Source organism: Chrysemys picta, chromosome 8, assembly GCF_011386835.1.
Source record: "Chrysemys picta bellii isolate R12L10 chromosome 8, ASM1138683v2, whole genome shotgun sequence".
NCBI classification, from domain to species: domain Eukaryota; kingdom Metazoa; phylum Chordata; order Testudines; family Emydidae; genus Chrysemys; species Chrysemys picta.
In genome coordinates this window covers 64,767,552-64,795,150 of record NC_088798.1, presented here as the reverse complement: position 1 = coordinate 64,795,150, position 27,599 = coordinate 64,767,552, and the positions used below count along the sequence as shown (strand labels likewise).

The following is a 27,599-nucleotide window of genomic DNA, read 5'->3' as shown; positions in this document are numbered from 1 at the left end:
GACAGACGTTACCTCTCGGAGCTCAGCCAGTTCCTTCTGCAGCTGGACAATCTGAAACATCCCCAGCCCCACTCCAGCGAGGGCCAGCAGGACCAGCAAAACCACCACCAAGAAACAGAGGCATGTGCCATCCCTCTTGTTGCTCTGTTTTCTCCTCCTCCTCTCCGGCACGGGTGGCGGGCAGGTGGCAATGGGCGCCGATGGAGCACAAGTGGGACTGGCACAGCTGTCCACCCAAAAGATCTGGGGGTAGACATAATTCAGGTTCTGCTGCATGGTGGGCAGTGGAATGGCTGGGCCGCCCTGGCTATGGAACTCCTCTTTCATGCGGCTGCTAAATCCGGCTGTGCCAGCCGCAGACTGAGCCCCAGGAGGGAAGCCGGCTCTGCCTTTATACGCCTGCATCACCCTAGCAGTGAGAGATCTACTCATACGTGCCTGAATCTGAAAACCCTGAGCCAGAATCAGCAAACCTCAAAGAGCTTCCGCCCACCCTCTCTAATGCAAGATTGCTCCTCCCACATAAAGGCAGCAGGCACATTAGGTGCTTCTAAGTGAGCAGCTAGAAGCTCAGCCATGGGCTGCAACTGTAACCTCCACGGGCCATGCCCATGATCCAGACCCGCTGGCCAGGCCAAGAGAGCAGGTGCCCTGAGTTAGGAAAGGGTTAAGAGGGTGGAAGAGGGGAGGGTTCCCATCCTCCATTTAGCTGGGTGCTGAGTAACCACATTAGAGCACAAACCTGCCTGCTCCACTGTCACCAATTTCCAACAGCCTAGGCTGGCAGCGCTGCGCAGTCCCACCTTGGCAGTTGTCGGCTTTGAAAGCTAGACATGGGCCTGGCCATGGAGCAGGAGCAAAAGAAAGGCAGGATGGTCTGGGGTTTAAGGCACTGGGACCCACAGAGCTTGGTTCAATGCCAATGTGACCTTGGGCAAGTTAACTGCCCCGTGCCTCAACTCCCCCAGCTGTAAAACGGGGATAACAGCACCTCCATTGGCTTGCCTAGTGTGAACGCTGGGGACAGGGGCTATGTCTCTGTACAATGGCTAGCACAATGGAGCCCCAGTCTCAGCTGGGGTCTCTCAGGGCTACCCCAGTGCTAATAAGATCAATACACATGGAATAAGCAGCTCGCCATTTTGCTGGCTTGCTACATAGATCACTGTTGCCATCATTCCACCTACATAATGCGAGCACAGCCAGTCAGTGAGAGAGCAGAGAAGCAGTGAATTTTGAGGCAGGGAATACACATCCCCTGGAACAGAGATCCAAAGTCTCCTCTCAAACCGTCCTTCCACTCCCACCCCATGCGACTCCTTTCACTGACTAACTAGCGATGAGAGAACCCCAAAGAATCAGGGTTGGGTTGCATGGGCAGCCAACAGCTAGGATGCTTATTGTCACCAGGGTACTCAGCATGACCCCAAGCTGAACATCAGGAGTCAGCCAAGATGGCTGAGCAGGCTCCCTCTTGAATCCTACTGATCTGCACAGTTCACAGCCTAAACTTTTGCTCCCCTCCCTCCCGCTCTATAATGCCTGAACCCTCAAAGGTAAAAATGACTGCAGCATATCTAAGTGATTCATTAGACTTTTAGGCATTCAACACGTTGCAGGGATCAAAATGGTCCAAAAGCGCACACACAGCATGATGGGAAAAGCCATGCCAGTTCTCCAGCTGCGGAGTAAAATATATTTGAGCAGCGGATGCAAGAAGGCTTTTCCCAGCCTTCTGGCTCAATTCTACTTCCTACCACTCGAATGGTTGTCAGACTTGTCCTCAAAACCCTGACGCCAACCCCAGCAACCTGCCTGCCTTTTGAAGATGCTCACCACAGTCGTTCGCTGAAGCAATGCTTTGCAGTGAATGAGGTTTTGGAAACCCATGCAGGAACCCCTCATAACCTATGTTTCTTTATATATAAAGACAAAAAGCCACCAGAACCCAGTGCTATTTCCTTAAGCTCCTCCAAGTTCCCCCGCCCCAACCACCCCGATCACTGAGGTCCTACCTACGCTGTTAAACTTGGTTGTGTCCCAGTGGAGTTCTGATGCTGCCCACAATGGCCAGCCAAGCTGAGGTCAATCATGTCAGGACTGTGTTCTAGTCTAGGTATGGGCCTCATTACTGCATGACTTTATTATGCTGTTTGAACTAGAGAACAGTTTGTCCCAAGCCTTAACTTCCTAGCAGTTCCAGGTGGTTTGGAGCTGATGTTCTGGCTTGGGTCCACAGCTAGTAGTTTGGCTCTGTTTATACCAAGTTTTTAAGCTCAGCTGGTCAGCCATTGTAGACAGGGTCTAAAGCACATCCTGTTCTGCCAATACCCCTAGGCTGAGACCATAAGATCTGTCACTGAAGAGGGACAAGTGGATTAAAAGCTATTTTCTTGGGCCTACAAAACTGTATCATAAACCTCCCATCCCCCAAAGCGCCCAGCCTGATCGGAGGCCATCCCTCCTCCACCTGAGTTGTACTTTATTTGGCCATTGGCTTCACTGTTGGGCACCACCTAAATATAGCGCATGCCCATCAAGATATGAAATGTTACTAACAGCCCGGAAGGAGGAGATGAATAAAACAGCTGGGAGATGATGCCTTGACCCACCTAGCTGTACCAAATGGAGCAGGAAAAATCATCTCAAACTTTTGGAGTGTCATGTCCATATCCTGGCTATCAGTACAATGGAAAGGCTCAATTTCTCACCTATGTCAAAGCCAGCTGCCTACTTACAACCAACTGGGATAGTGCCGCAGATTTCCTATCAGCCGAGCCTCCCAGGTGAGACGCATTACTTCCAGCTCCCATTGAAATGACAGTTTTCATTTGTTTAATTGTTACTAAAGTACAAGAGAACCCTAGACTCAGGAAGGAGGGGAGAGAAAATGTTAGTAGGTGTTATGAGTGGGGGGTTGGAGCAGGAGACAAAAGGGGCTATTTCTGTCTGCCAATGATTGTGTGGGGTTCCTGGGACAAGTCCTTCACATTGTCTGTGAATCACCTCACCCGTGAGTAAAACGGATATTCCAATATTTACCTTCCTTCCAGAATGCCTGGAAAGTGCTCTGAGATCCCTGGGTGAACTAGGCTGTCACTCATATTTATTATTGATCATTTATAATCAAAACCACACACCGTGGTTTAAGCTTCCTGCATTAATATTGTTCTTCTACCCCTCATTCTATAACCTATGTTTTAACCCCACATGTTGGATGTTACCAGGTTGGGTGACACACTACTGAATATATAACTGGCAGACAGTATTATTTCATAAACCTTCAGACAGTCAGCAGTTGCACAACTGAGGCTAAAGAGCATGTGCAGCTATCCCTTTTTTCAGTGCTAGGTACTGTGCTTAGTGCAACAGTGCTCATTTTGGTGAGTTTGTGGGCAGGACAAAAGCACCAAGAGCCTATCTTAAATGTCAGAAAATTGTTTGTTTGTCACCCACTGCTTCCTATTAGTACACATCTGATTTTGTTTCGGTGGGGCGACAGTGATAAGCGGATGAAAGCTGCTGCAGTTAAGCCCTTAGTGGGCTCTTGATCTGCAGTTGCAAATGAGAAGCACTGTAGCAAACAACACGCAATGTGGCTAGCTAAATCAGCTGATTGTTTTAGGATCAGGGGAGCTGTTTGCAGCGAACATTACCCTCTCTTCTGGGCACACACTGCCATGAGGATCACATCCCTGAGATGAGAGATTCTGGAGAACAATGGCAGCATGGCTACTCCAAGGTACCGTGTCATGATGCCTTCTGGCTGCGAGCTTCACTGGCGTCCTGTTCTGCATCGACTACACACAGCGGTAGTACACACAGCCTTACATAACAGTAGACTGAGCTACTGAAGATGAGGCTGAGCCATGAGATTCAAAAGCGCAGAGCTGAATATTTTCTGGTTTGGAGCCATTAGAAACAGGCCAAATACCAGACTGGTTCTGGATCCAAACTCCCCACATGTGGGGCAGACCCACAGCTGCCAGGCAGAAGTTGGGATATAAAGATAAAAATGGGAGGTCTCTCTTCTCTCATCCTTCATAAGGTCCCACCTACATTTGAACATCTGCCTGTGCTGGGGGACCCAGTGATATTGAGTATGAAATGCAAAATTGAATGGAAGGAAATATTTAAATATAAAAATGTGAATGCTAGTTGGCAATTGTTTAACTATGCTTTATTCGATGCTCCAAAAAGACCGCAAAATTCCATAAATAAGAAAGAAGGATTATTTGGTTAAAAACCATCCTAGTTAAGAGGAAAGGTAAAGGCTGCAATATAAAAAAAATTAAAAAAAAAACTATTAAATGGAAAAAATGGGGATGCAGATAGCCAGGAGTACACCTCAGCAGCTGGGAAATGCAGACAACTGATAAAGGAAGCTAAAGGTATCAACAAAAACTCTAGGCCAATAGGGTTAAGGACAACTAAAAGGAATTCTTCAAATATATCAGCAAAAGTCATAGCAATGGGATAGGTCCAGTTCTAGATAAAGACTATGAAATTATTAATCATGATGGAGAAAAGCCAACAAATATTTCTCTTCTGTGAGTGGAAAGCAGCAGGATGATGTATTCATACCTTACAGTGACAATTATATATTTTCTATTCCATCAGTAACTAGGGGTGATGTTAAACAGCAACCATTAAAGATAAATATTTTTAAATCTGTATGACTGGATAACTTGCACCCAAGAATATAAAAGAACCAGCAGACGCACTCTCTGAATCATTCATGTTGGTTTTTAACAAATCTTGGAACACTGGGGAAGTTCTAGAAGAATGGGGAAAAAAAACAATGTTGTACTGCTGTTTAAAATCATGAAATGGGATGTCCCAGGAGACTATAGGCCAGCTAGCCTGACCTCACTCCCAGGCAAAATCATGGAAAGACTAAAGTAGGATACAATCAGTGAAGAATTAAAAGAAGGTAATGTAATTCATGCCAAGCAATATGGTTTTATGGAAGATTGGTCTTTTCATACTTGAAGTTTGGTTAATAAAAGCAACGCTGGTGACAATCTACTTGGACTTCTATAAGGCATTTGACTTAGTCCTACATAACATTCTGATAAAAATAGCTGTATAGAAAAATCAGTGCAGCCCATGGATTCACAACTGGCTAACTGATAGAGTACGAAAAGTAGGTAAAAGGGGAAATCATTATCTGCGGGGGGTGTTGCTAGTGGAGTTCTGCAGGGCTCTGTTCTCAGCTGATTGTTGTTAAATAGCTTTGTCAATGATTTGGAAGCAAAGATCAAATCATTGCTGATAAAATCGGCAGGTGACATAAATTGGTAGAACAGTAAATAATGATGGGGACAGATCAGGTATACACAATGACCTGCTTGGTGAGGTGGGTTCATCAGGACAGCGTGCATTTAGTACAGCCAGAACATACGTTTAAGAACAAAGTATGTAGGTCACACTTCGAGGCTGGCGAGCTGTATCTTGAAAAAACTGTGGCTCTGCAACCAATCGAACCTGAGCCCCCGATGTGATGCTGTAAGAACATAACATAAGAACGGCAATACTGGGTCAGACCAAAGGTCCATCTAGCCCAGTATCCTGTCTACCAACAGTGGCCAATGCCAGGTGCCCCAGAGGGAGTGAACCTAACAGGTAACGATCAAGTGATGTCTCTCCTGACATCCATCTCCACCCTCTGACAAACAGAGGCTAGGGACATAATTCCTTACCCATCCTGGCTAATAGTCATTAATGGACTTAACCACCATGAATTTATCCAGTTCTCTTTTAAATGCTGTTATAGTCCTAGCCTTCACAACCTCCTCAGGCAAGGAGTTCCACAAGTTGACTGTGCGCTGTGTGAAGAAGAACTTCCTTTTATTTGTTTTAAACCTGCTGCCCATTAATTTCATTTGGTGGCCCATAGTTCTTGTATTATGGGAATAAGTAAATAACTTTTCCTTATCTACTTTCTCCACATTACTCATGATTTTATATATCTCTATCATATCCCCCCTTAGTCTCCTCTTTTCCAAGCTGAAAAGTCTTAGCCTCACTTCATATGGGACCCGTTCCAAACTCCTTATTTTAGTTGCCCTTCTCTGAACCTTTTCTAGTGCCAGTATATCTTTTTTGAGATGAGGAGACCACATCTGTACGCAGTATCTGTAGCTACGAGGGCCAACCTGCTCCTTGGATGTATGAGCAGGAGAATATCAAGTAGGAGCGGGAAGGTGGTTTTTCTCTCTATGCACAGCATTAGACAGTTACTGGAATATTGTGTCCAGTTTGGATATCCACACTTCAACGAGGGAGTTGACAAATTGGAAAGGGTTCAGAGAAGAGCCACAAGAATGATCTGAGGGCTGGAAAACAATCCATATAGTGAGAGATCAAAGACACTCAGTCTATTTAGTTTATCCAAGAGAAGGTAAAAAGGTGCCTTTTAACCTGGTGTAGAAGTACCTGTAGGGGGAAGAGATTTTGAACAGCTCTTTACTGTAGCAGAAAAAGCCAGACCACGATCCAACAGTTGGAAGTTAAAGCTAGACACATTCAGACTAGAAATAGGGGCACACATTTTTAACAGTGAGGGTGATTCACCATTGGAACAACTTATCTAGGAGTAGAGTCGCTATCACCTGATGTCTTTAACTCAAGACCGGATGTCTTAAAATATATCCTCTAACTCAGTCAGAAGTTATGGGATTGATGCTGGGGTTACTGGGCAGCATTCTCTGGCCTGTGTTATGCAGGAGATCAGACTAGATTATTGTAATGGTCTGTTCTGGGGTACTAATGGGGGTGTGACATGTTGTAACTAGGTCACCCAATGTGGTAGATTCTGTAGTGTAGAATTTATTCCTCTGACACATGAGACTTCCCCCCCCCCCACTCTCTCTAGTAGTCTCTCTACCTGTCCCCCCTCTTGTTTATGGATAGATGCCTGGAGATGTGGCTGCGTGTCCCTAGCAGAGAACACTCAGACCTAAATCTTGGAAAGAACCAGGGTGGGAAAACAAAGCACCAAACTGGCCTGCCCTATTTCTGACGTAGCACTGAGTTTGTACTCCAGCGTCTAACTCTGTGGTAAGCAGAGTTGTTTCGTAATTACAGGGGTTTTAACACTTCACTTTGCCTCGGCAACGGCACTTTGTTTCCTGAACTACTGATCATCGAGACATATTAACCTGAGCAGAAGTGACGTGTGTAGGGGGAACATGACCCCCTGAATCAGCAGCCCTCCGGGAAGTCACACTCTTGACTCAATTGTGAAGCTCTTTTAAACAACAGCAGGGGCACTTTGCCTTCCCATAGCACCTTCATTGCTGCGAGCACCAAGCCCTTCCCTTACACCGCCCCCAGGCAGTTTGTAAAATAGGGATTCCATTAAGCGGAGAGGGAAACTGAGGGAGAGAAAGGTGTAATGCCTACCCAAGGTCACACACCCAGCAAATGGCAGAGCTACGATGAACCCAGAACCAACAACTACCAAACTTACACAATGGCCACTAGCCAGTGCTGGCTCCCCTTTACTGGGAGGGCTATCGAGCGGCGGCACCTGCAGCTATCAGTGCCACTTTACAGCTCAATCGCCTGCCTGCTGCCCTCCAGTTTAGACCACATTATGAACGATAAAAGAACAAGAGAGACTCCAGGCAAGGGTGGGAAAGAGGGTAAAGGACTAGGCAGCAGGGCCCATGAGGAAAGGTTACATTTTAGCTACTTAGAAGAAAAGCAGAACTGGGGGAAGGGATTGGAGATCTGCTCACATACAGGTAGTAACAATCAGGGAAAAGGAATTCTTTGCAGGGACCCACAACTTGAAAGCACGGAGAGAAAATAGATCATTTAGGCATTGCAGAACAGCTCAGCAATGTACAGAATTGCCAGAAGGAATTGAGGGGCTGCGGAAAGGGGCACTCATAAGCTGCGTAAGAAAAGAAGTTTATCCGCTAATTAAACTTCGTGGCTAATCTGCAGACTAAGTGGCGCTGCTGAGATAGACCAGCTCGGAGATTCAGCAGTGGGCTACAGGCCCTTTTCTCCAGCTTGGTGATTCCAATCCAGTCTAACTCAGCAGGAATGGGAAGCTGTTGCCAGCTCGACTCTTCGTTGGCCTATGGGAATTCACCGGGCAGGGCTTGTCTTAGCATGTTTTGCCAGGCCAGGCAACTATTTATGCCCCCGCGCCTAAAAAAATTTAAATGCCTGACTCTTGCCCACTCCCCCCACCCCCCAAAATGAAACTTGCCCCCTGGATCAGAAAGGACCCAGTCATCTTTGTGTTAAATAAAGGGAGTGGCCATGTCTCCCGGAAGGGCAGGAATTGCTCTCGTTTCAGGACCTATCAGAGAGAAAACAGGGGTTTGCCCTGGATGTTGTGAGCCCTGCAGACTGGCTCCCTCGAGGCCCCAGGACAGAGCTGGGCTGGTAATGCTACTAGCAGGCTAGGTGCACAAACGCACCCCCACAGCTGTCATACAATAGCGTTGCCTCCGGGTGAGCCCCCCCCCCAACTGGTGCCGCTGGCCACTGCTGCAAATGGCAAGGCAACAGGCAACTCAGCAGGACCCCCTCCAGGTGCAAGCGGATACTGCTCCCCCCCATCAGGTTCTCTCACGCTTCATTTCCTCTGGCAGCCACCATACAGCCCAAGGGTCTCCCTCAAGTCAAAGGCCTTGATCAGTTTCCAGGAGCTCCAGCGTAGTCACAGAGCTCTGTTCTGAAGCCACAGGCCAGGGCAAGACTACATGCAGAGCTCTGCAGGTTGGTAAATCAGCAGGGCTCTCTGCTGCACAATACAACCAGGTTTTCTGATGGTGGAGGGGGTATGTGGTTCAGTACAGACTTGACAGCTCCTTCATCAACTCCTAGTAGGAGCATGACATTTTCTGAGGTGCCTAAGTCCCATTTTGAAGTGAATTAGGCACCCAAGTCTCACGGAAAGTAAACAGGACTTTGGCACCTTTGATGTTCTGCCGTAACAGGTCCCTGTGCTTTCTTCTGCGCCATGCTCCATGGCCAGAGATCACGCTGGCCGCTCAGCAGAGGAGCTCACACAGCCACTGGCTGCTCCCCAGCAGGGAGCTTGGGGCAGCCCTAGTGCTATCACTGGCAATTCTCCCAACCATGAGCTTGATCAGCCACTGACTTCCCGAAGTGTCAAGGGCCCCACAGCTCTGATGTTTCTGGCCCTCACAGCACAGCTGTGTGTGGTTCCAAGGGAAATGCACATAACCTCAGCTAGGGTCCGTAGCAAAAAAATCACAACACGATTACAAGCTCAGTCTTTGTTTGCAGCCCCTACCCTGCCTTTGCCAGATTGGAGTCAGGGACTATGCTTTGCTGTGGGTTGTAAAGTGCCCATCTCCAGTTTGAAACCTACAGCCACCACTTACTTCAATATAAATGATTAACAATAAGCCAGAAGCTTCCATTAAAACAGTGGAAGACAGGATTCTCATTTCCATATCTTGGTCCCTAAAATGAGATGTGGGGGGAGAGCAGGGTTTGCTGGCTTTATTTAATAAACTATATACTACAAACAGCTTGCCTACTATCATAACCACACTGTGTACCCACAGCTTCCAGGCTGCCTACATTCTACGGGGGGTGTTAAAAGAAGACAGGCTAAAACCCTTAATTATGGAGCATTGCCCAAGGTATAGATGACAAGGAATCTTTGCTAGTGTCCTTATTTTTTTTTAAATGCATGCAGTGGGAAAACTTAAGAAGGCATCATTCAACTTGCACTTCCCTCAATGAGGCAAAGGATTTAATCCAGCCCAAACTCTGTGAGCTTTCCAAGTTCTTCTGCAGCTGGAAGGACAGCTGTCACTTCATCACACCGCACTGATGAGCTGACACAACTTGAAACTCAGGGTTTCCAGATGAGAGAGACTTTTCTTGATCATCTACCCACAGCATTTTGTGGTCTGAGCTCTACCCTTCAAGTGTTCCAAGCGAAGTGGAACATATTTATACTTAACCCAGTGAAACAGATATTAAGCTGTTCCATATTATTTCACTGTGCACAGTGAAATAATCAGCAGAACCCACTGCAAAACTAGTTGATATTTCAGATGCAGTAGTCTCAATTCACAGCAACACCCACTGTCTGGATGGTTTGCTTCGCTTCTGATATTTTCAATATTTCTGCTCAGTGGAAATTGGATATTTGGGTCTACACATCGGATGATTAAAATACACAGATGTAGGGTGCATGCGATTGTGAATGGAGAAAAATACCACCAGCAGTACACTTGTATTCCTATGCATATACAGCATGGACATATGATACTACTGTCTAGTGCCCTGCCTTTGACAACAGCCAATACTCAGTGCGTCAAAGGGGACCCTCCTCCTTCCACTTCCCTACTGACAGAGGCTAGCTGCTTGTGGAATTCCTTCCTACCTGAACTCCAGCTGTGAACAGCATAGGCTCGGACTCAGAAGACTTGGTTACTTTACCCTTGCTCACCTATGTACAAACATTAATGATCAAATTAAAATCATCCAGTACTTTTACAGTATAGCAAAGCAGTGTCTGTATTACTGCCTGGTATGGTGAATTCCACAGCTTGGCTACATGCTGCATTTCAGTGGCTCTAGGGTACGTTTACACTGCAAAAAACCCTACCGCAGCGAGTCTAAGAGCCCAGATCAATTGATTCAGGGTCATGCTACATGGCTAAAAATAGGGGCATCTACATGGCATCTACATATAAAAATAGCCATGTAGATGCCCCTGCTTGGGCTGGAAACCATAAGAACAGTCATACTGGGTCAGACCAAAGGTCCATTTAGCCCAGTGTCCTGTCTTCCGACAGTGGCCAATGCCAGGTGCCCCAGAGGGAATGAACAGAACAGGTAATGATCAAGTGATCCATCCCCTGTTGCCCATTCCCAGCTTCTGGCAAACAAAGGCTAGAGACACCATCCCGGCTAATAAGGCTCTGAAACCTGGAAAGGGAGGGGGGTTTCAGAGCACGGCCTCCAGCCCAAGCGGGAACACCTACACTGTTATTTTGAGCCCCAGTGAGTTGACCCTGGCTTTGAGACTTGATGCTGTGTTTTGGGGTGGGGGGGTTGCAGTCTACGGTCGTTTACTATCATTTAATTTCATCAGTGTGTTCTTGTTCTATTACAGTACTGGCTAAAAGTGGGGTTGATCAGTTTCCACTGTATCCTTGGTTCATTTTGAATACTTCATATTCAAGTCCCCTCACAACTCTGTTTCCCAGCTAAATAGTGGGAAATTTTTCCTCTCCATTCATTTTCTGAGATCTTCTGCACTAGTCCACAGCTGCTTGAGTTAGCTCCTCAGTGCTACATATGAAGATAGTAAACAGAGAAGTAAATAGCTAGCTGTACATAACACTTTTCATCAGCAGATCCCAAAGTGCTTTACCAGGGAAGTGGGCATCACTAGCCTCATTTTACAGATGGGGAAACTGAGGCAGAGAGGGGTGAAGTGACTGCCCTGGGTTACCTAGCAGAGCCAGAACTAAAACTCAGATCTCCTGAGTCCCAGTCCACTGCTCTATCCACTAGGCTATAGTATATGGAATTAGGGTGCGGACGTGATTCCCTTAACAAAAAGAGGGTTGCTGGGTCACTGGCGTCAGTCAAAGATGTTGAAAACCCCACATTAGACCTGAATAACAACCTGAAAACCCGTATGTTTGAAAAAGGAATTGGAAAGATATGTACAAAGATGCTAACCTGAATGTGGAGGGAGTCCAGAGGTTGTGATATGCAGGAGGTCAGACAAGATGATTAATGGCCCCTTAAACTCTATGGGGTGGGATAGAACATCTTAAAAATAGGCAGTCAGGTGGGACACTCTTCTAATTTTCTTTGCTTTGTGCCACACCAGATGCTTGGGGCCACCAAAGACACTCAAGGAGTGAGGTCCAAAAGAACTGGAGAAGGCCAGGTATTGTACCTTTGAAAAATGGGAACAAAGAGGGCCCAGGGAATTATAGACCAGTCAGCCTAACTTTGCAGCCCGGAAAGACACTGGAACAAATTATTAAACAATCACTTTGTAAGCACCTAGAGGATAATAGGGTTTTAAGGAATAGTCAGCACGGATTTGTCAAGAAGAAATCATGCCAAACCAAACTAATTGCCTTCTTCGATAGCGTTAATGACCTAGTGGAAAGGGGAAAAGCAGTAGACATAATATATCTTGATTTTAGGAAGGCTTTTGATACTGTCTCATATGACATTCTCATAAGCAAACTAGGGAAATGTGGTCTATGTGAAATTACTATATGGTGGGTACCCAATTGATTGAAAGACCGTACTCAAAGCGTAGTTATCAGTGGTGCATTGTCAAACTGGAGGGACGTATCTACTGGGGCTCTACAGGGATCGTCCTGGGTCCAGTATTATTTAATTTTTCTATAAATGACTTGGATAATGGAGTGGAGAAGATGCTTACAGACTTTCTGGAGGACAACAAGCTGGGAGGGATTGTAAGGCATTTGGAGGTCAGGATTAGAATTTGAAATGACCTTGACAAATTGGAGAATTGGTCTGGCAACAGCAGTCAAAGATCTGGGGGTTATAGTGAATCACAAACTGAACATGAATCAACACTATGATGCAGCTGCAAACAAGGCTAATATTCTGGGGTGTATTAACAGGAGTATCGTATGTAAGACACGGGAGAGAATTGTCCCACTCGGTTTGGCACTGGGGAAGGCGTCATCTGGAGTCCTGTGTCCAGTTCTGGGCACCACACTTTGGGAAGGATGTGGGCAAATTGGAGTGAATCCAGAGGACAGCAACAAAACTGATCAAAGGTTTAGAAAACCTGACCTGTGAGGAAAGGTTAAAGAAACTGGCCCTGTTTAGTCTTGAGAAAATAAGACTGGGAGAAAGCGGGACCTGATAATTTTCAAATATTTTAAGGGCTGGTATAAAGATGACAGAGAAGTAGTAATGGGCTTAATCTGCAGCAAGGGAGATTTAGGTTAGGTATTGTATTAGGAAAGCTTTCTAACTGTAGGGATAGTTAGTTAAACTCTAGAACAGGTTTCCAAGGGAGGTTGTGGAATCTGTCATTGGAGGGTTTTAAGAACAGGTTGGACAAACACTGTCAGGGATGGGCTAGATTTACAGGTCCTGTCTCAGCGTGGGGGGGGAGGGGATGGGACTAGATGGCCTTTTGAAGTCCCCTTCAGCCCTACCTTTGTGTGATTCTATGTACAGAATGATTTCTGAGTGAGAGAGTCTGAATCAGAAACAGGCACAGAGTGTGTTGGCAAGAAAGGAAGTGGCTGGTTTCCCACCCCCCTCCTGCACCCAAAGCTCTCCCGTGTGGGCCCAGTTTTCCATGACACAGGGTAGAGTGCCAAGTGCTCAAACCACTTGTTACCAAAAAAAAGGGCTGCCGAAAAAATGCCATAAAACCTCGCTCCTTCTGAAGAGCGTTTTCTGACCTTCAGCCCCTCACTCCAAACCCATCTTGGCAGCCCTTGCTAAGCCCAGGGAAAGCAGCAAGGCACATGCAACTTCATTTCCAAAGTGTCTCATGTTCAAGTGGATAAAAATTCACTCCCAGACAGCAGGTCAGCCAGCTCTCTGGAAATTAACTACTCACTAACCCTCCCTCTTGCCGAGATACAATGGAGAGGGAAGGAATGTGGGATTGCCACCCCCAAGTGTTCACAATCACAACTCAGCCCCCACAAATCACGACACTGGCTTAAAGATCATGGGATTATAAGAAATAAAACATTTGGAATTGGGGGCAGGGGGGACACCAGAGATGTCTGCTTGTACAGTGGCTAGCACAGCAGGGTACTGAGCCAGGACTGGTTGTCCTCAGCACAACAATTAAATAATTCTGGATTTTGCACCTTTAGGTTTTCCAGAATTTTTCTGTAACCATGAGGGCTAGAAATTGGGAGGGGTGGGGGTGGGAGGTTATAAATAAAAGCTGTGATTCTGAAGTATCCATATGACTCCAGGGTCTAGGACTTTACAAACAACACTAAATATTGCGAGACTCATGATAAAAAAAAAATCCCAAGAATTGGCAACATGAAGATAGAGCTCATATTGGCACTGGTGGGCATCCCATCCAAGCCTGACCCTACTTAGTTTGAGAGACATCCCCAGATGAAATGAGACCCTTCTTATAAAGTCATTTCAGGCAAGACTCTGTTGAGCACTTTGAATAAGAGATCTATAACCTCTAAACTCGAGTTATGATCAATTTGAGAAAGAGGCCTGGAAAGAAACAGACATTTTGAAATACAGCATCATGTTAATAAAACTGTGAAATAGGAAATGAAAGATGACTGGGGAGCCCACATGAAGAGAAAAACTAAGCAATGAGGGAGCTTGAAATTCAAAGAGGTTTTTCACCAAAGAGGTGTTGCTAATAATAAAAAAAAACTACCAGCACAGCAAAAGAGGAAGCTGTGGTTTGCTCTGTCCTAGCTTTCGCTGAGAGAAGGCACTGAACAATTCTCAAAGTGGTCTCACATTTGGAAGTTCTTCGAACGCTGGTCCTTCCAGCCAAAGCAGATGCAAGCTACACCCAAGGGATAAAGGGGTCTACATTTCAAAGTTTTGCTAGCATAACTCTGGCATAACTCTGTTGATTAGTAGTGTGTGGAGGGGAGGGGGGGAGAACACCCCTCCTAACTGATATAAAACTGCATGGAAAAGTCCTCATGTAGACAACCTTGCCAGCAGAGCTTATTTTGTTTGGAGACCTGGTATAAGCTACAGTGGAAAAAAGGACTCTCTTATTGGTATAAAATGTGTCTCCACTAGGAGGGTTTGCTGGTATAGCAACCTCTTTCTTGTGTAGCCAAGGCCTTTGTTCTAACATGGCACCAGTTGTTCAACACACACCCACTCAAGTACATCATGTGGTCAATAGTTATTGAACTCTCGAACGAGGCTGCAGGCCTCTGCTTCCTTTTTTCAATGGGCTGAGACTCCCATCAAATAATTTGATCACCTGACTCTCAGTTGGTGGAGAGAGGCAAGAGCTAAAACCCATTATCTTTTCTAGCCCGGCATAGACAACTCACTGACAACACTTTGTTAAGACAGAGCTAAAGTAGCCTGATTGTATCCTGGGCCCTTCTAGCACAAAGTTTAAATGACAGCTAAGCTTCTAGAAAAACAGGGAATGAAGAGTTAAGATACCTGCCAATGCAACCTTAACTCTGCCCCCCCGGAGCTGGGAACAGCCGTTGGGAATTACCTGCGTACACTCCAGCTACATTCACTGCATTAGCTGTAGCTATACTGAAGGGTGGGGGGATTAGTTGGAGCAGCTTGTCTGAGTTTTGATTGGAGTCTGATGACATCTGTGGGGCCTTTCCCCTCTGGGTGGGTTGAACCCCTCCTCGTGTGACCAGAGGAGAGCGGTGCACGCGAGAGCCAGGCTGCCTCATCTCAGTGGTGAATCCTGTAGGTTGCCTCATTAACGGAGCACAGGAGTCTTCTGGCCTTGGAGATTGTCAGCAGTGAGGTAGGAATCGAGAGAGGGCTGTGAAAGCAGTAGTACAGTGTTAGAGGGAATCTCCTGGGTAAGAGCAATGGGGCTGTCAAATTTAGCAAGCGGAGGGTTATTGCTGTGTTATGGGTGTACTGGGGCATTGCTCAAAGAAGGCAGAATTAAGGTTCTGTGGGCAGGCGCCTTAACTCTTAGGCCTGGTCTACACTAGGAGTTTCTCGAATTTAGCAGCGCACGTCCATACAACAAAGCCCTTTACTTTGATATAAAGGGCTCTTAATATCGATATCTGTACTCCTCCCCGACGAGGGGAGTAGTGCTGAAATCGGTATTGCCATTTCGGATTAGGGTTAGCGTGGCCGCAATTTGACGGTATTGGCCTCCGGGAGCTATCCCACAGTGCACCATTGTGACCGCTCTGGACAGCAATCTGAACTCGGAGGCACTGGCCAGGTAGACAGGAAAAGCCCTGTGAACTTTTGAATTACATTTCCTGTTTGCCCAGCGTGCAGAGCACAGGTAACCATACAGTCCGAGAATCATAAAAAGAGCACCAGCATGGACCGTACGGGAGGTACTGGATCAGATCGCTATATGGGGAGAGGATTCCATGCTAGCAGAACTACGTTCTAAAAGACAAAATGCCAAAACATTTGAAAAAATCTCCAAGGGCATGATGGAGAGAGGCCACAATAGGGACACACTACAGTGCCACGTGAAAGTTAAAGAGCTCAGACAAGCTTATCAAAAAACAAAGGAGGCAAACGGTCGCTCCGGGTCAGAGCCACAGACATGCCACTTCTACGCTGAGCTGCATGCAATTCTAGGGGGGGGGGAGGGGGCCGCCACCACTACCCCACCTCTGACCGTGGATTCCAAGACAGGGGTAATCTCATCAGCCACACCTCAGGATTCTGCAGACGGGGAAGAGGAGGAGAAGGAGGACAAGCTTGCGGAGAGCACACAGCACTCCGTTCTCCCCAACAGCCAGGATCTTTTTCTCAGCTTGAGTGAAGTACCCTCCCAAGGCAGTATCCAAGACCATGACCCCATGGAAGGGACCTCAGGTGAGTTTACCTTTTAAAATATAAAACATGGTTTAAAAAGCAAGCGTTTTTTAATTATTAATTTGCCCTGAGGACTTGGGATGCATTCGCGGCCAGTGCAGCTACTGGAAAAGTCTGTTAACGTGTCTGGAGATGGAGCAGAAATCCTCCAGGGACATCTCCATGAAGCTCTCCTGGAGGTACTCCAAAAGCCTTTCCACAAGGTTTCTTGGCAGTGCAGCCTTATTCTGTCCTCCATGATAGGACACTGGACCACGCCATGCTAGTAGCAAGTAATCTGGTATCATTGCATGACAAAGCCTGGCAGCGTATGGTCCCGGTGTTTGCTGGCATGCAACATCCGTTCTTTATCTCGTTGTGTTATTCTCAGAAGAGTGATATCATTCATGGTAACCTGGTTGAAATACGTGTGAATTTAATTAAGGGGACAGAGGTGGCCGTTCCTACTGGGCTGTTTGCCTGTGGCTGAAAAGAAATCCTTCCCTGCAGTTAGCCAAGCGGGGGTGGAGGGAGGGTGGGAATCTTCCCTGATACAAGCCACGCGGTGCGGGGAGGGATAAAGCGATCATCCCAGAGAATTGGATGGGGGGGGGGGTTAGTTTGGTTTCTGCTGCTGCACGTTAACAGGAAAACCGCAGCACTCAACGGGCTTTGCTTGGTATTTGGGAAAGGAGGGTGCTGCTTGTAGGAAAGCTGCAGAAGCCGAAAGACAATGGCTTACTATGGCCGCATGCAAGCCAAATTCTGTTGCCCAGACCTGCATCTGTGCTTTCTAACACCAAAGCCGCAGGCACTCAATATTAAGCTGCAAAATGCGACCTTTTACCGAAATCACATGTGCTATGTAATGTGAATAGTGTTGTTCACCGTGAAAGAGTATAAGCATTGTTCTGTAAACTGTATCTTTTTAAATACTTCTCTCCCTTTTTTCCCTCCCTCCCGCAGCTGCAAATTTTTCAAGCCTCCCTCCTCCGTCCTGAAGGCTATCTCAGATAAGGCGTCGGAAAAAAGGACACAAGACAAAATGTTCTCGGAAATCATGGAATCCACCCGCAATGAAAGAGCTCATCTGAATGAGTGGTAGGAGTACAGGAAAGATGCCAGTGAACATGAGGCCATGAGGGACGCTCAAGATGACAGGTGGCAGGCTGCAACGCTGGGGCTGCTGCGTGATCAAATGGACATGCTACGGCGTCTGGTGGAGCTTCAGGAACGGCAGCAGGAGGACAGAGTGCCGCTGCAGCCGCTGTATAACCTCCCTCCCCCCTCACCATGTTCCATAGCCTCCGCACCCAGATGTGTAAGAACGCCGGGGGGGTGGAGGGGAGGCTCCGTGCACCCTCCCACTCCACCTCAGTGGACAGCCCAACCAAAAGGCTGTCATTATATTTAACTTTTTTAGTGGCCTTTTCCTTCCCTCCTATCCTCCTCCCAACCCCCACCCGGGCTACCTTTTCAGTTTATAATCAATTAATAAAGAATGCATGATTTTTAAACGATAGTGACTTTATTCCCTTTGAAAGCAAGCTGGGATCGAAGGGGGAGGGTGGCTTGCTTACAGAGAACGAGTCAATCAAGGGGGCGGGTTTTCATCAAGGAGAAACAAACAGAACTTTCACACGGTAGCCTGGCCAGTCATGAAACTGGTTTTCAAAGCTTCTCGGATGTGCAGCGCTTCCTGGTGTGCTCTTCTAATCGCCCTGGTGTCTGGCTGCGTGTAATCAGCGGCCAGGCAATTTGCCTCAGCCTCCACCCCGCCATAAAGGTCTCCCCCTTACTCTCACAGAGATTGTGGCGCACACAGCAAGGAGCAACAACAATGGGAATATTGGCTTGGCAGAGGTCTGAGCGAGTCAGTAAAGTGAGCCAGCGACCTTTTAAACATCCAAATGCACATTCTACCACCATTCTGCACTTGCTCAGCCTGTAGTTGAACAGGTCCTGACTACTGTCCAGGCTGCCTGCGTAGGGCTTCATGAGCCATGGCATTAAGGGGTGGGCTGGGTCCCCAAGGATAACTATAGGCATTTCAACATCCCCAACTGTTATTTTCTGGTCTGGGAAGTAAGTCCCTTGCTGCAGCCGCGAGCGTCATGAACCCTTCCCGGCCATCCCACATTGATGTTGGTGAAATGTCCCCTATGATCAACCAGTGCTTGCAGCACCATTGAAAAGTACCCCTTTAGGTTTACGTACTGGCTGCGCTGGTGCTCCGGTGCCAAGATAGGGATAGGGGTTCTATCTATCGCCCCACCACAGTTAGGGAATCCCATTGCAGCAAAGCCATCCACTATGACCTGCAAGGTGTCAAGTATCAGGGGATAGCCGTGTTAGTCTATATCTACAAAAACAACAAGGAGTCTGGTGGCACCTTAAAGACTAACAGATTTATTTGGGCATAAGCTTTCGTGGGTAAAAACCTCACTTCTTCAGATGCATAGAGTGAAAGTTACAGATGCAGGGATTTAAATCTGTAACCAAGATTACTGGTTACTACACGCCACACCACAGAAACACCAACCCAGGAACCAATCCCTGTAGCAAACCTCGTTGCCTACTCTGTCCCCATAATGGCTGTTTGCCGTTGCTTTCCCGGAGGGAGGGGGAGGATGTACCCAGAACCACCCACGACAATGTTTTTGGCCCCATCAGGCATTGGGATCTCAACCCAGAATTCCAATGGGTGGAGGAGACTGCGGGAACTATGGGATAGCTATCCACAGTGCAACGCTCCGGAAATTGACACTAGCCCCAGTACATGGATGCACACCGCCGAATTAATGTGCTTAGTGTGGCCGCACACATTCGACTTTATACGATCTGTTGCCAAAAACCGGTTTCTGTAAAATCGGAATAATCCCGTAGTGTAGACATAGCCTTATTTCCTGGTTTTTAGGCGTTCTGGAAAGGCACAGGACACCGCAGGGCAAATTTAATTCCACATTAACAACACTTTGCATTAGTGAATTAGCCGATTTGTTTGGTGGTTTTTGTTTTTGTTTTGTTTTTTAAACAAAGATGTTTTCTGTAGGCGTTCGTGGCCGTTTAGGCTGTTATAGTTATCACATAGGTTTGTGGTTGAGATACTGCTGAGGAGAGGTAATCAAACCTAGCTCTTAATATAGCACTTTTTATTAGTCCTTCTCAGAGCACTTTACACAGGAGGTAACCATCATTATCCCCATTTAACAGATGGGGAAACTGAGGCACAGAGAAGCAAAATGACTTACCCCAGGAATAGAATGCAGATCTCCTGAGTCCCCATCCAGTATTTTCTCCACCCAGGCCACATGGTTGCTAAGTGATTCCTAAGCACTTCCTCCCCCGTCCTGTAACCTGTTGTAGTGGAACAGAGATAACCGTCATGCTTCGAAATGTCCGGAGTGTGTCATTGCTAAATGGGCCGAAGAGAAGCCTCCAGACATGGTCTATGGCACAGAATCTTGACAAAATAGGTACTGTAACTAAGCACATCCGAGAAGACTGGTATGTCTCTCCTTCTCCACCTCCTCCCTCACCATTGCCCAAAACATATAGCCCCTCCTGCCACTTGCCAACATTTCCAGCTTGCTCTCCTCTTCCTCTCCCATTAAGCTATTGGCATATGAAGAGCTGTGCTTGGTTATCTGGCATCCTCTTCTGCCGCATACACATTATTGGCAGCAGCTTACCGGAGGGTTGCATACCTGCTTGGTTCTGCAGCCTGACCTGTGCACTGAGCTGAGCCCCATACTCCACTATTTCCTCCTGCCCCCTGCTGGTCTTCCCCAGTCCTCCCCACTCCAAGCTGGCTCCTGCCCCCACTCCAGCCAGGCGTGTACCTTATTTCCTGGTTTTCACGTTTAAATTTCTGTTACCTGGTTCACCTGGGGGCAGGGAGAGGAGATCAGATCCCACAGCTCCCAGCACATATGGGTGTGAAGAATGTGGAGCAGACAGGTTCTACCACCCTCCCTTCGTGTCACCGCCTACTCCCATTTATCCCACTCGCTGCAGCCTCACACCCCTCTGTCCCTAGCCCCCAACCCTTCCCAGCAAGCCTTCACATGTGGGGGGGGGGGGACCCTAGTGAATCCCTTGCTAGTGGATCACTAATTCGACCCCACATGGCACCCCAAATTTCAAGGCAAGTAAACATTCTGAGTAGACATGCAGATTTTAGAGCACTTGAAAGAGTCAATTTTTACGTAGTGATGGCTTCTCAACTTTAAATATAGTGGAGCTGGTGATCCGCTATACTATGAACTTGCCAGAAACAAACCTTGAAAGACCATGATGAGATAATTTTAAACGAAGGAATTCAATTGTAGCATAAGTAATCCAGTGATGAGCCTGTTGTTGGTCATATGCGAAATCAGGGTTAGTTGATCAGAACTAATCAGAATTCAGAACAAAGATTGTGGACCAAATTCTCCCCAGGATGTTAGTATGAACTCTGCTGAAGCCCTTGTGGTGGGTAGACAACCAGGTGCTGGCATAAAGACTCCAACCTCCTACACAGGCGAACAACAGGGTAGATAAAAATCAATGATTAAAAAAATTTAACAAGCTTTATTTAAATTGAATTTGTATTTAAATTAAATACATTTTTGTTTTAAAAAGTAAACCCATTTAAAATTAATTTTAAAATTATGACAACCCTATGATAAGGCCTAAATTGACTATTTACATAAAAAAAATTATTACACACTAGGTTTGCTTTCAAAGCTTTAAAGAAAAATCAAACCACTGAAAACAGTGCAAGTCACTGGCCAAGCACCTGAAACCAGAGTCCTAAATCAGCTTTTGAAGCAGTGGCCTTTTCTGCAGGTTCAGCGAGAGTATTTTCTTAATTTCAGTTTATTCAACCTGTTCAGTTCAGTGCCTAGTTCATTCAAAGTTAAGAAGCCAGCTGGGAGCTGAACAAGCAGGAAAACTTATTTTCCTCTACCAATTTATGAATAAAAACTAGGTGAGAGATTATGAGACCTACTACTTCTAAAATCTTGAAGGACAAGGCAACCAGAAACAACCAGTTCAATTTCCTGACTACAGCTAACACTTCTTTTATTAAATCAGTTTTAAATAAAAAACATGTTTCGATAAACATTTTTCTTGTGTATTCAGCACATTTCATAGTAGTTTTATTTAATAGAATTAAAATGCTGTTTTTCTGGATTTTTAATTTATTTGAATTTCCATCCAAAGAGAGCTTGACACAAATCACAAATAAAAAAATTAATCGTTGCTGCTAAGAAATGCATCATTCACCTTTTTCTAACATAATAAAAATGTAAAAACCAAAATCTGAATGTACGTTAAGCTATATCATTAGTTACATACGTACAGATAGAACGTATTCCCCAGTTAGCAAAAAGTAGTACCAAACTTAGCAAAAAGGCTAAATTATTTAGTTGCAAATCAACGTTTTAATGGTTACTAACCAATGAGAATCGACTTTCCTTTACGAAAATAACCAAAAAATAGAAATGCAAAATAAGATTAAAAGCAATGATGTAAATCAAGGTTTCTTGCTCGCTGATTAAAATTGTTTTGATTTAAAACAATCCACACTGCTGAACAGTCAGACCAGTGCAGCCTGCAAAGTGACACTGACCTGAAAGGGGGCACACCCAAGACATCTTGGTGGTGAAACTCCAAATGAGACCTGATGGAACACCCGAACCGTCCCCCTCCTATTGGTGGAAAAAATGGGGGAGATCAGTTAGCAGTGGTGACAAACCACTTAACCTCCCCTGGATAAATTCCCTCTGACACAGGTGGTTTTAGCAGGCACACAGACCTAGAATATGTGCCGCATGCCAGTTTTTCTGGATCTGTCCCAGTGTCTGCAACATTTAGGAACTGAAATCCTGACCATATCAGAAGTGATCTACCCACATATTGGGAAATTCAGATTTCTGTCCTGCTTGTACTTTTTAATTAGAACATTCTACATTTTCACTTGGACACCAGTTGGGAATAGCAGAATGAGTTTAACAGCTGTTTTTTAAACCACATAAGGAACCGTTACTCCCTGAACAGTAACTGTGGTTCTTCAAGATGTGTCCCCTCCTCTGGAGCCCTTCAACAGAGATTTCTAGCTAGCAGTGTCTGTTTGGCCTGTGTATGCACCCTCCTCGGGGCAGACACCGAGGCTATATATGGGTGCACGGGTGAACCACCCTCAGTTCCTTCTCTAATCAGTCATCCCCTTGGCCTACGGAACAACCAAAGCAGAGGGGAAAGACTACAAGTAGTAGAGCACCCATAGGGACGCGCATCTCAAAGAATTAGTTACAGTACAGGGAAACGTTTCCTTTGAGTAGGGTCCGTGACTTCCGAGCAGTATCCCTAGGAGGAGGGCACTTCAGAACAGGTTCCAGAACTGAAGACAGTACTGCAGAGCCAAATGTCGCATCAGATCTGACGGCACAGAGCAGGGCATAATGCATTGAACTACATGGACCTTAGTCCACAGGATCAGTTCTATATTGCTCAGATATACTGGGACATGCTTCAAAAATGTACCAGATGCCTGCCATCTGGTTGAATGTGCTCTGACCACTGTGTGTGTGTGTGTGGGGGGGGGGGGGAAATGGGGTCTGCTGCATATCCATTTTGAAAGCCTTTGAGCAGAAATAGACGATTCCCTAGAACTATTTGTGAAAGATCCAACGAGTCTAGATCTCCTGAAGTGCTTAATCCCACCCAGGTAAAAGGCCAGAGTATAGAAATAGGATTCATGCTGAGAACTATGAGATTTTGGGGGAAAATAACTGGTAGATGGATAGATTGGTTAAGATGAAAATCCAATTTAGCCATTGGGAGGAGTTTACGATGTTTTTATAACGTTAGCATTATAAAAACATGGCAAAAATGGGGGTGGGGAATCTGCCCTCAAGATTCCAATCTCCTTGACCCCACCAGCCAACGTGATGGCAACTAAGGCGGCCATCTTCATAGATAAATGAACCATTGGTTCAAATGGAGGTCTCATGAGGTGGCTGAGAATCAGGATGGTGGGGGGTGTCCAATGTGTGGGAAGAGATTCCCCAGACCCTTAATAAAACTGCACTATACCGTATGAGCAAAAATAGAGAATCCATCAACCATGGATGAAAGGCTGATATGGCAGCCAGGTGTACCTTGATGGATAACCCAGTTGTCTTCCGATCTAGCAGGTAATCTAGCATGAGGGAAAGGGGAACGGATTCTGGACAGAGGGAACAATGAGTGAACCAATAGATGAATCTCTTCCATTTCTGCAGGTATGTAATGTGCATTCATGTTTTTCCTACTGTTTAATAACACCTGCTGCACCTCCGTAGAGCAGGAAACGTCTATTCCTGACAACTATCCAGGAGCCAGGCTGTGAGGCATAGAACTGCCAGGTTGGGGTGAAGTGCACGGCCCATATCCTGAGACAGGGAATGAGGAATGGTCAGGATTTCTTTACATTTAACTGTAGGCCCAACTCCCAGAACAGAGCCAGGGCCTTCTGGGTCGAAAACTGCCTCAAAAGAGCAGCCCGTGAGTAGCCAGTCACTGAGGTCTGAGAATTGTTTCCTGCTGAAGGTGAGCTGCCACTACTGCTAGAACCTTCAAAAACACGTTTGGGGCAGAGGATAGGCTGAAGGGGAGCACTTGATACTGGAAACGGTCTTGGCCTATCATGAAACATCGGTATTTCTTGTGCAATGGGTGTATAGTTCTACAGAAGTAGGCATCTTGTAGGTTGAGGGACGAAAACCAATCCCCTTCCTCTAGTGAAGAAATTAAGAGTTGCCAGAGTCACCATCCTGAACTTTTGAGGTTTCACAAACTTGTTCAGCTGTCTTAGATTTAAGATTGGCCTCCAACATCCATCCCTTTTCAGTACTAGAAAGTATTTTGAGTAGAACCCCCTACTCCTGTAAGGGGAAGGGACCAGTTCTATTGCTTCTGGCCAGAGGAGAGAGTCACCCTCTTCATTCAGTAGAAGCTCATAAGAGGGATCCCTAAAGAGGGACAGGAAAAGGAGGGCGTAGTCCAAAGTTATGACATCCAAGATCCATTGCTTCATGGGATCCATTCCCAAGCCTGGTGAAAATGGACAAGGCAGTCCCCAAAGGGAGGGATGTGGGCTAAGGGGCACAACTGTGAAATCAGAGGACAGAGGATTTGAACCTTCAACCAACCTAACAGAACTGTGGTTTAGATGACACCTGGGTGGTCCTCTTCCTCTGAAATCTTTCCTTAGGGTTTTGAGAGTTGATGGTACTCCAAACTGAGCTGGGTAAGATCTCTGGGCAGTCTGTGACCTACTGAAACATCTCTTACTGAAAGGTGTATAAATGCCCAAATAACGTAGGGTACCCCCAGAGTCCTTCAAAGCCTTCAGAGAGTCATTTGTGATCTCCGAGAAAATCTTATGACCATGAAAGGAGAGGTCCTCTACAGTGTTTTGAACATCTCTTGGAAACCCCAAAAGTTGGAACCATGACACCTTGCGCATAACCTACCGCTGCAGAGATGGATCTGGCAGCAGTGTCTGCAGTATCTAGGGATGCCTGGAGAGCCACGCTGACCAAGAGCTGACCCTCCAGCTATGGACTGGAATTGCTCCCAGCAGTCACGTGGCAGCTGTTCAATAAAGGCTGAGAGTTTGTTGTGATTAGTAAAATTGTGTTTGGCCATGACCACCTGATAGTTCACCATCTGGAACTGCAGGGTTGTGGATGAGTAAGACTGTTGTCCAAAAAGAAGTGATTTTTGGTCCTTGTCATATGGTCTAGTTCTTGAGAAGTACACCTCTACCTCGATAGAACGCTGCCCTCGAGAGCCAAAAAAAATCTTACTGCGTTACAGGTGAAACAGAGTTATATTGAACTTGCTTTGATCCACCAGAGTGCACAGCCCCGCCCCCCCCGGAGCACTGCTTTACCGTGTTATAGCCGAATTCGTGTTATATCAGGTCATGTTATATCGAGGTAGCGGTGTACTACACATTTGGAGTGCCTGAGGCTTACCATTACAGCCTCCTGGCAAGAGAGGCAACATTTGAAGACTGATGAACCAGGCACACTCTGCCAGGAGAAGACAGGTCTCCCTGGGGAAATGAGGGGAAAACAGTCCTGTCATCTAAAACTAACTATACTAAACAGAAAACTAAAACTACAAACTAACTTTGAGAAAGAGAAAAGGCAGAGTATGCTCTAGGAAGACATGCTAGTGTTCGGTCTCAGGTGAAGCAATCGAGAAGTAACTGAAGGTGGTTTGCCCATAAATCCCTGTGACACTGCACCCCATATTCTTCACAGTGATATTATATGATGATTATGGCATAATTATGATGCTTTTTGTACAAGATGGGTCATGTGAGGTGTCATCAGAAAAGTTATGATTTGCCGAATACGATTATCCTATTTCTACGCATGTATCATTTTTGTATCTAAAATTATGAATATTGACAATATAATCTGAAGCACAATTCAAATGTGCTTACTCTGGATGACACCCACAACTAGCCTTTCAGGTACAACAATGAAGAAAGCAATCAGTGCTGATGGCCCATCAGCAAAGACAATGGACCCTGGAAGATCTTAGCCTTCCTGTAAATGTTCCAGACAGCTTGTAAGTAATGGCTGCTATGACTCAGCAAAGTATGCAAGGGCCTGTGACTCTGGACTCCATTTGGGGATAGTCTATTTTTCCCACACATTGGTCTGGAAACTTGTTTTGGAACAAAGGGTTCCTGCCATATGCTAAAGCTATATAAGGCTGGGAGCAACATCATCTGTTGTTCTCTCCCCACACAAGACAACTCCAGGAAACACCTGAGGAACAAAGACTGAACTGGGGGAAGTGTTGGACCCAGGCTAAAGGGATTTCTATCCTATTAAAATCTGGGGATTCCAAGATGCAAAGCAAATGCTGCTTGTCCCTTAAGAATCTGCAAGCCTGCTTGTACCATCTCTCAGGTTGAGAAATTGCTAATTCATATCCATTCTAAGTAGTATGTTAAGCTTAGTTTGTGTTTTTGTTTATTTGCTAGGTAATCTGCTTTGATCTGTTTGTTATCCCTTATAATCACTTAAAAAAAAAATCTATCTTTTGTAGTTAATAATCTTGTTTTATGTTTTAATTTAAACCCAGAGTGCCTTTAAGTGAAGTCTTTTTGGGGGGGGGGGGGTCGCAGCTTGCTTTAACACAGGCTTGTTGCATTTCCTCTGCCCATTGAGGGGGGAGGAGAACCGGATAATAAATTCATACTGGTTGGGATATGGACCAGGGCAGGATGGTACAGCTCTGAGGTCCTAGGCTGGGAAGCTGGTGGCTATTTTGGCTGTAGCCTCTCTATTGTTGGTTCATGCAGTGGCTGGCCAGAGAGCTTGCATGTAACTGCATCTGGGTTTGTCCCTGCCTGTGTGAATGCTGGTGGAAGTGTAAGACCGGGAGTAGGTCTGCAGCTTGTCACAGCAGCACAGTGCAAGAGGGAGCCCAGGCTGATGGGTCAGAGGGCTCAGTGGCACCCCAGTTCCAGGTGGCACCCCAAAGGGAACCCATCACAACCCCCACGTAGCCTGTCTCTGCCATGAGGAGGCAGAGGGCACAGGTGTGGGCCGAACAGATGTTGCTAGGTATAAATCTCCAATCAAGGGCGAGAGGAGCATGTGCATCTGAAGTGGAGCAATCACAGACACTACTTGAAGATGATGTTGTGGTTATGTGAGCTCTCTTTCAGTGGAAAGTCACTAAGCTGCCATTCTCTTTGGTTCTTTTAATCAGAGCGGTCAAATTTCACTCAAAGATGCCCTTTTATAAGAAGTTTAATGGAATTCTAAAAATCTTACTTTTATGAAGGATTTTGATCTATTGCTCTAGGTTTAGATATGGCACCCATCACGATGGTATCTGAGCACTCCCAAAAGTTATTGTATAGAACAGCTCTCTCTCATCACCTTCGGCTTTAGGCTGCAGTGGGGAATTTTAAGAGACACTGTCTTTAAGAAGTTTCCTCCATCCAAGTTAACTTGATAGCTCTGTTCTCTCCCCATTGTTGTGTATTACCTTTGACGCCTGTGCTCACGGAACTACCACAATGG

General features: G+C 46.1%; 1 protein-coding gene across 3 annotated transcripts in view; it reads right to left on the bottom strand.

The window, feature by feature from the left end:
- The window catches only part of FASLG (Fas ligand), a 32,900-nt gene extending 6,220 nt beyond the window's left edge, over positions 1-26,680 (bottom strand). The window contains exons 1-3 of one of the 3 annotated variants that reach the window (XM_065554712.1): positions 22,130-26,680; positions 20,795-21,026; positions 13-19,869 (exon numbers count right to left, since the gene is read on the bottom strand). In XM_065554712.1, coding sequence (XP_065410784.1) covers positions 13-432 — 420 coding nt within the window. In that variant the 5' untranslated portion in view covers positions 433-19,869; positions 20,795-21,026; positions 22,130-26,680. Of the gene's footprint in view, positions 1-12 lie in introns of all 3 variants that reach the window. The other 2 variants (XM_065554711.1, XM_005304323.4) reach the window with 2 other exon arrangements.
- Positions 26,681-27,599: the final 919 nt, after the last annotated feature.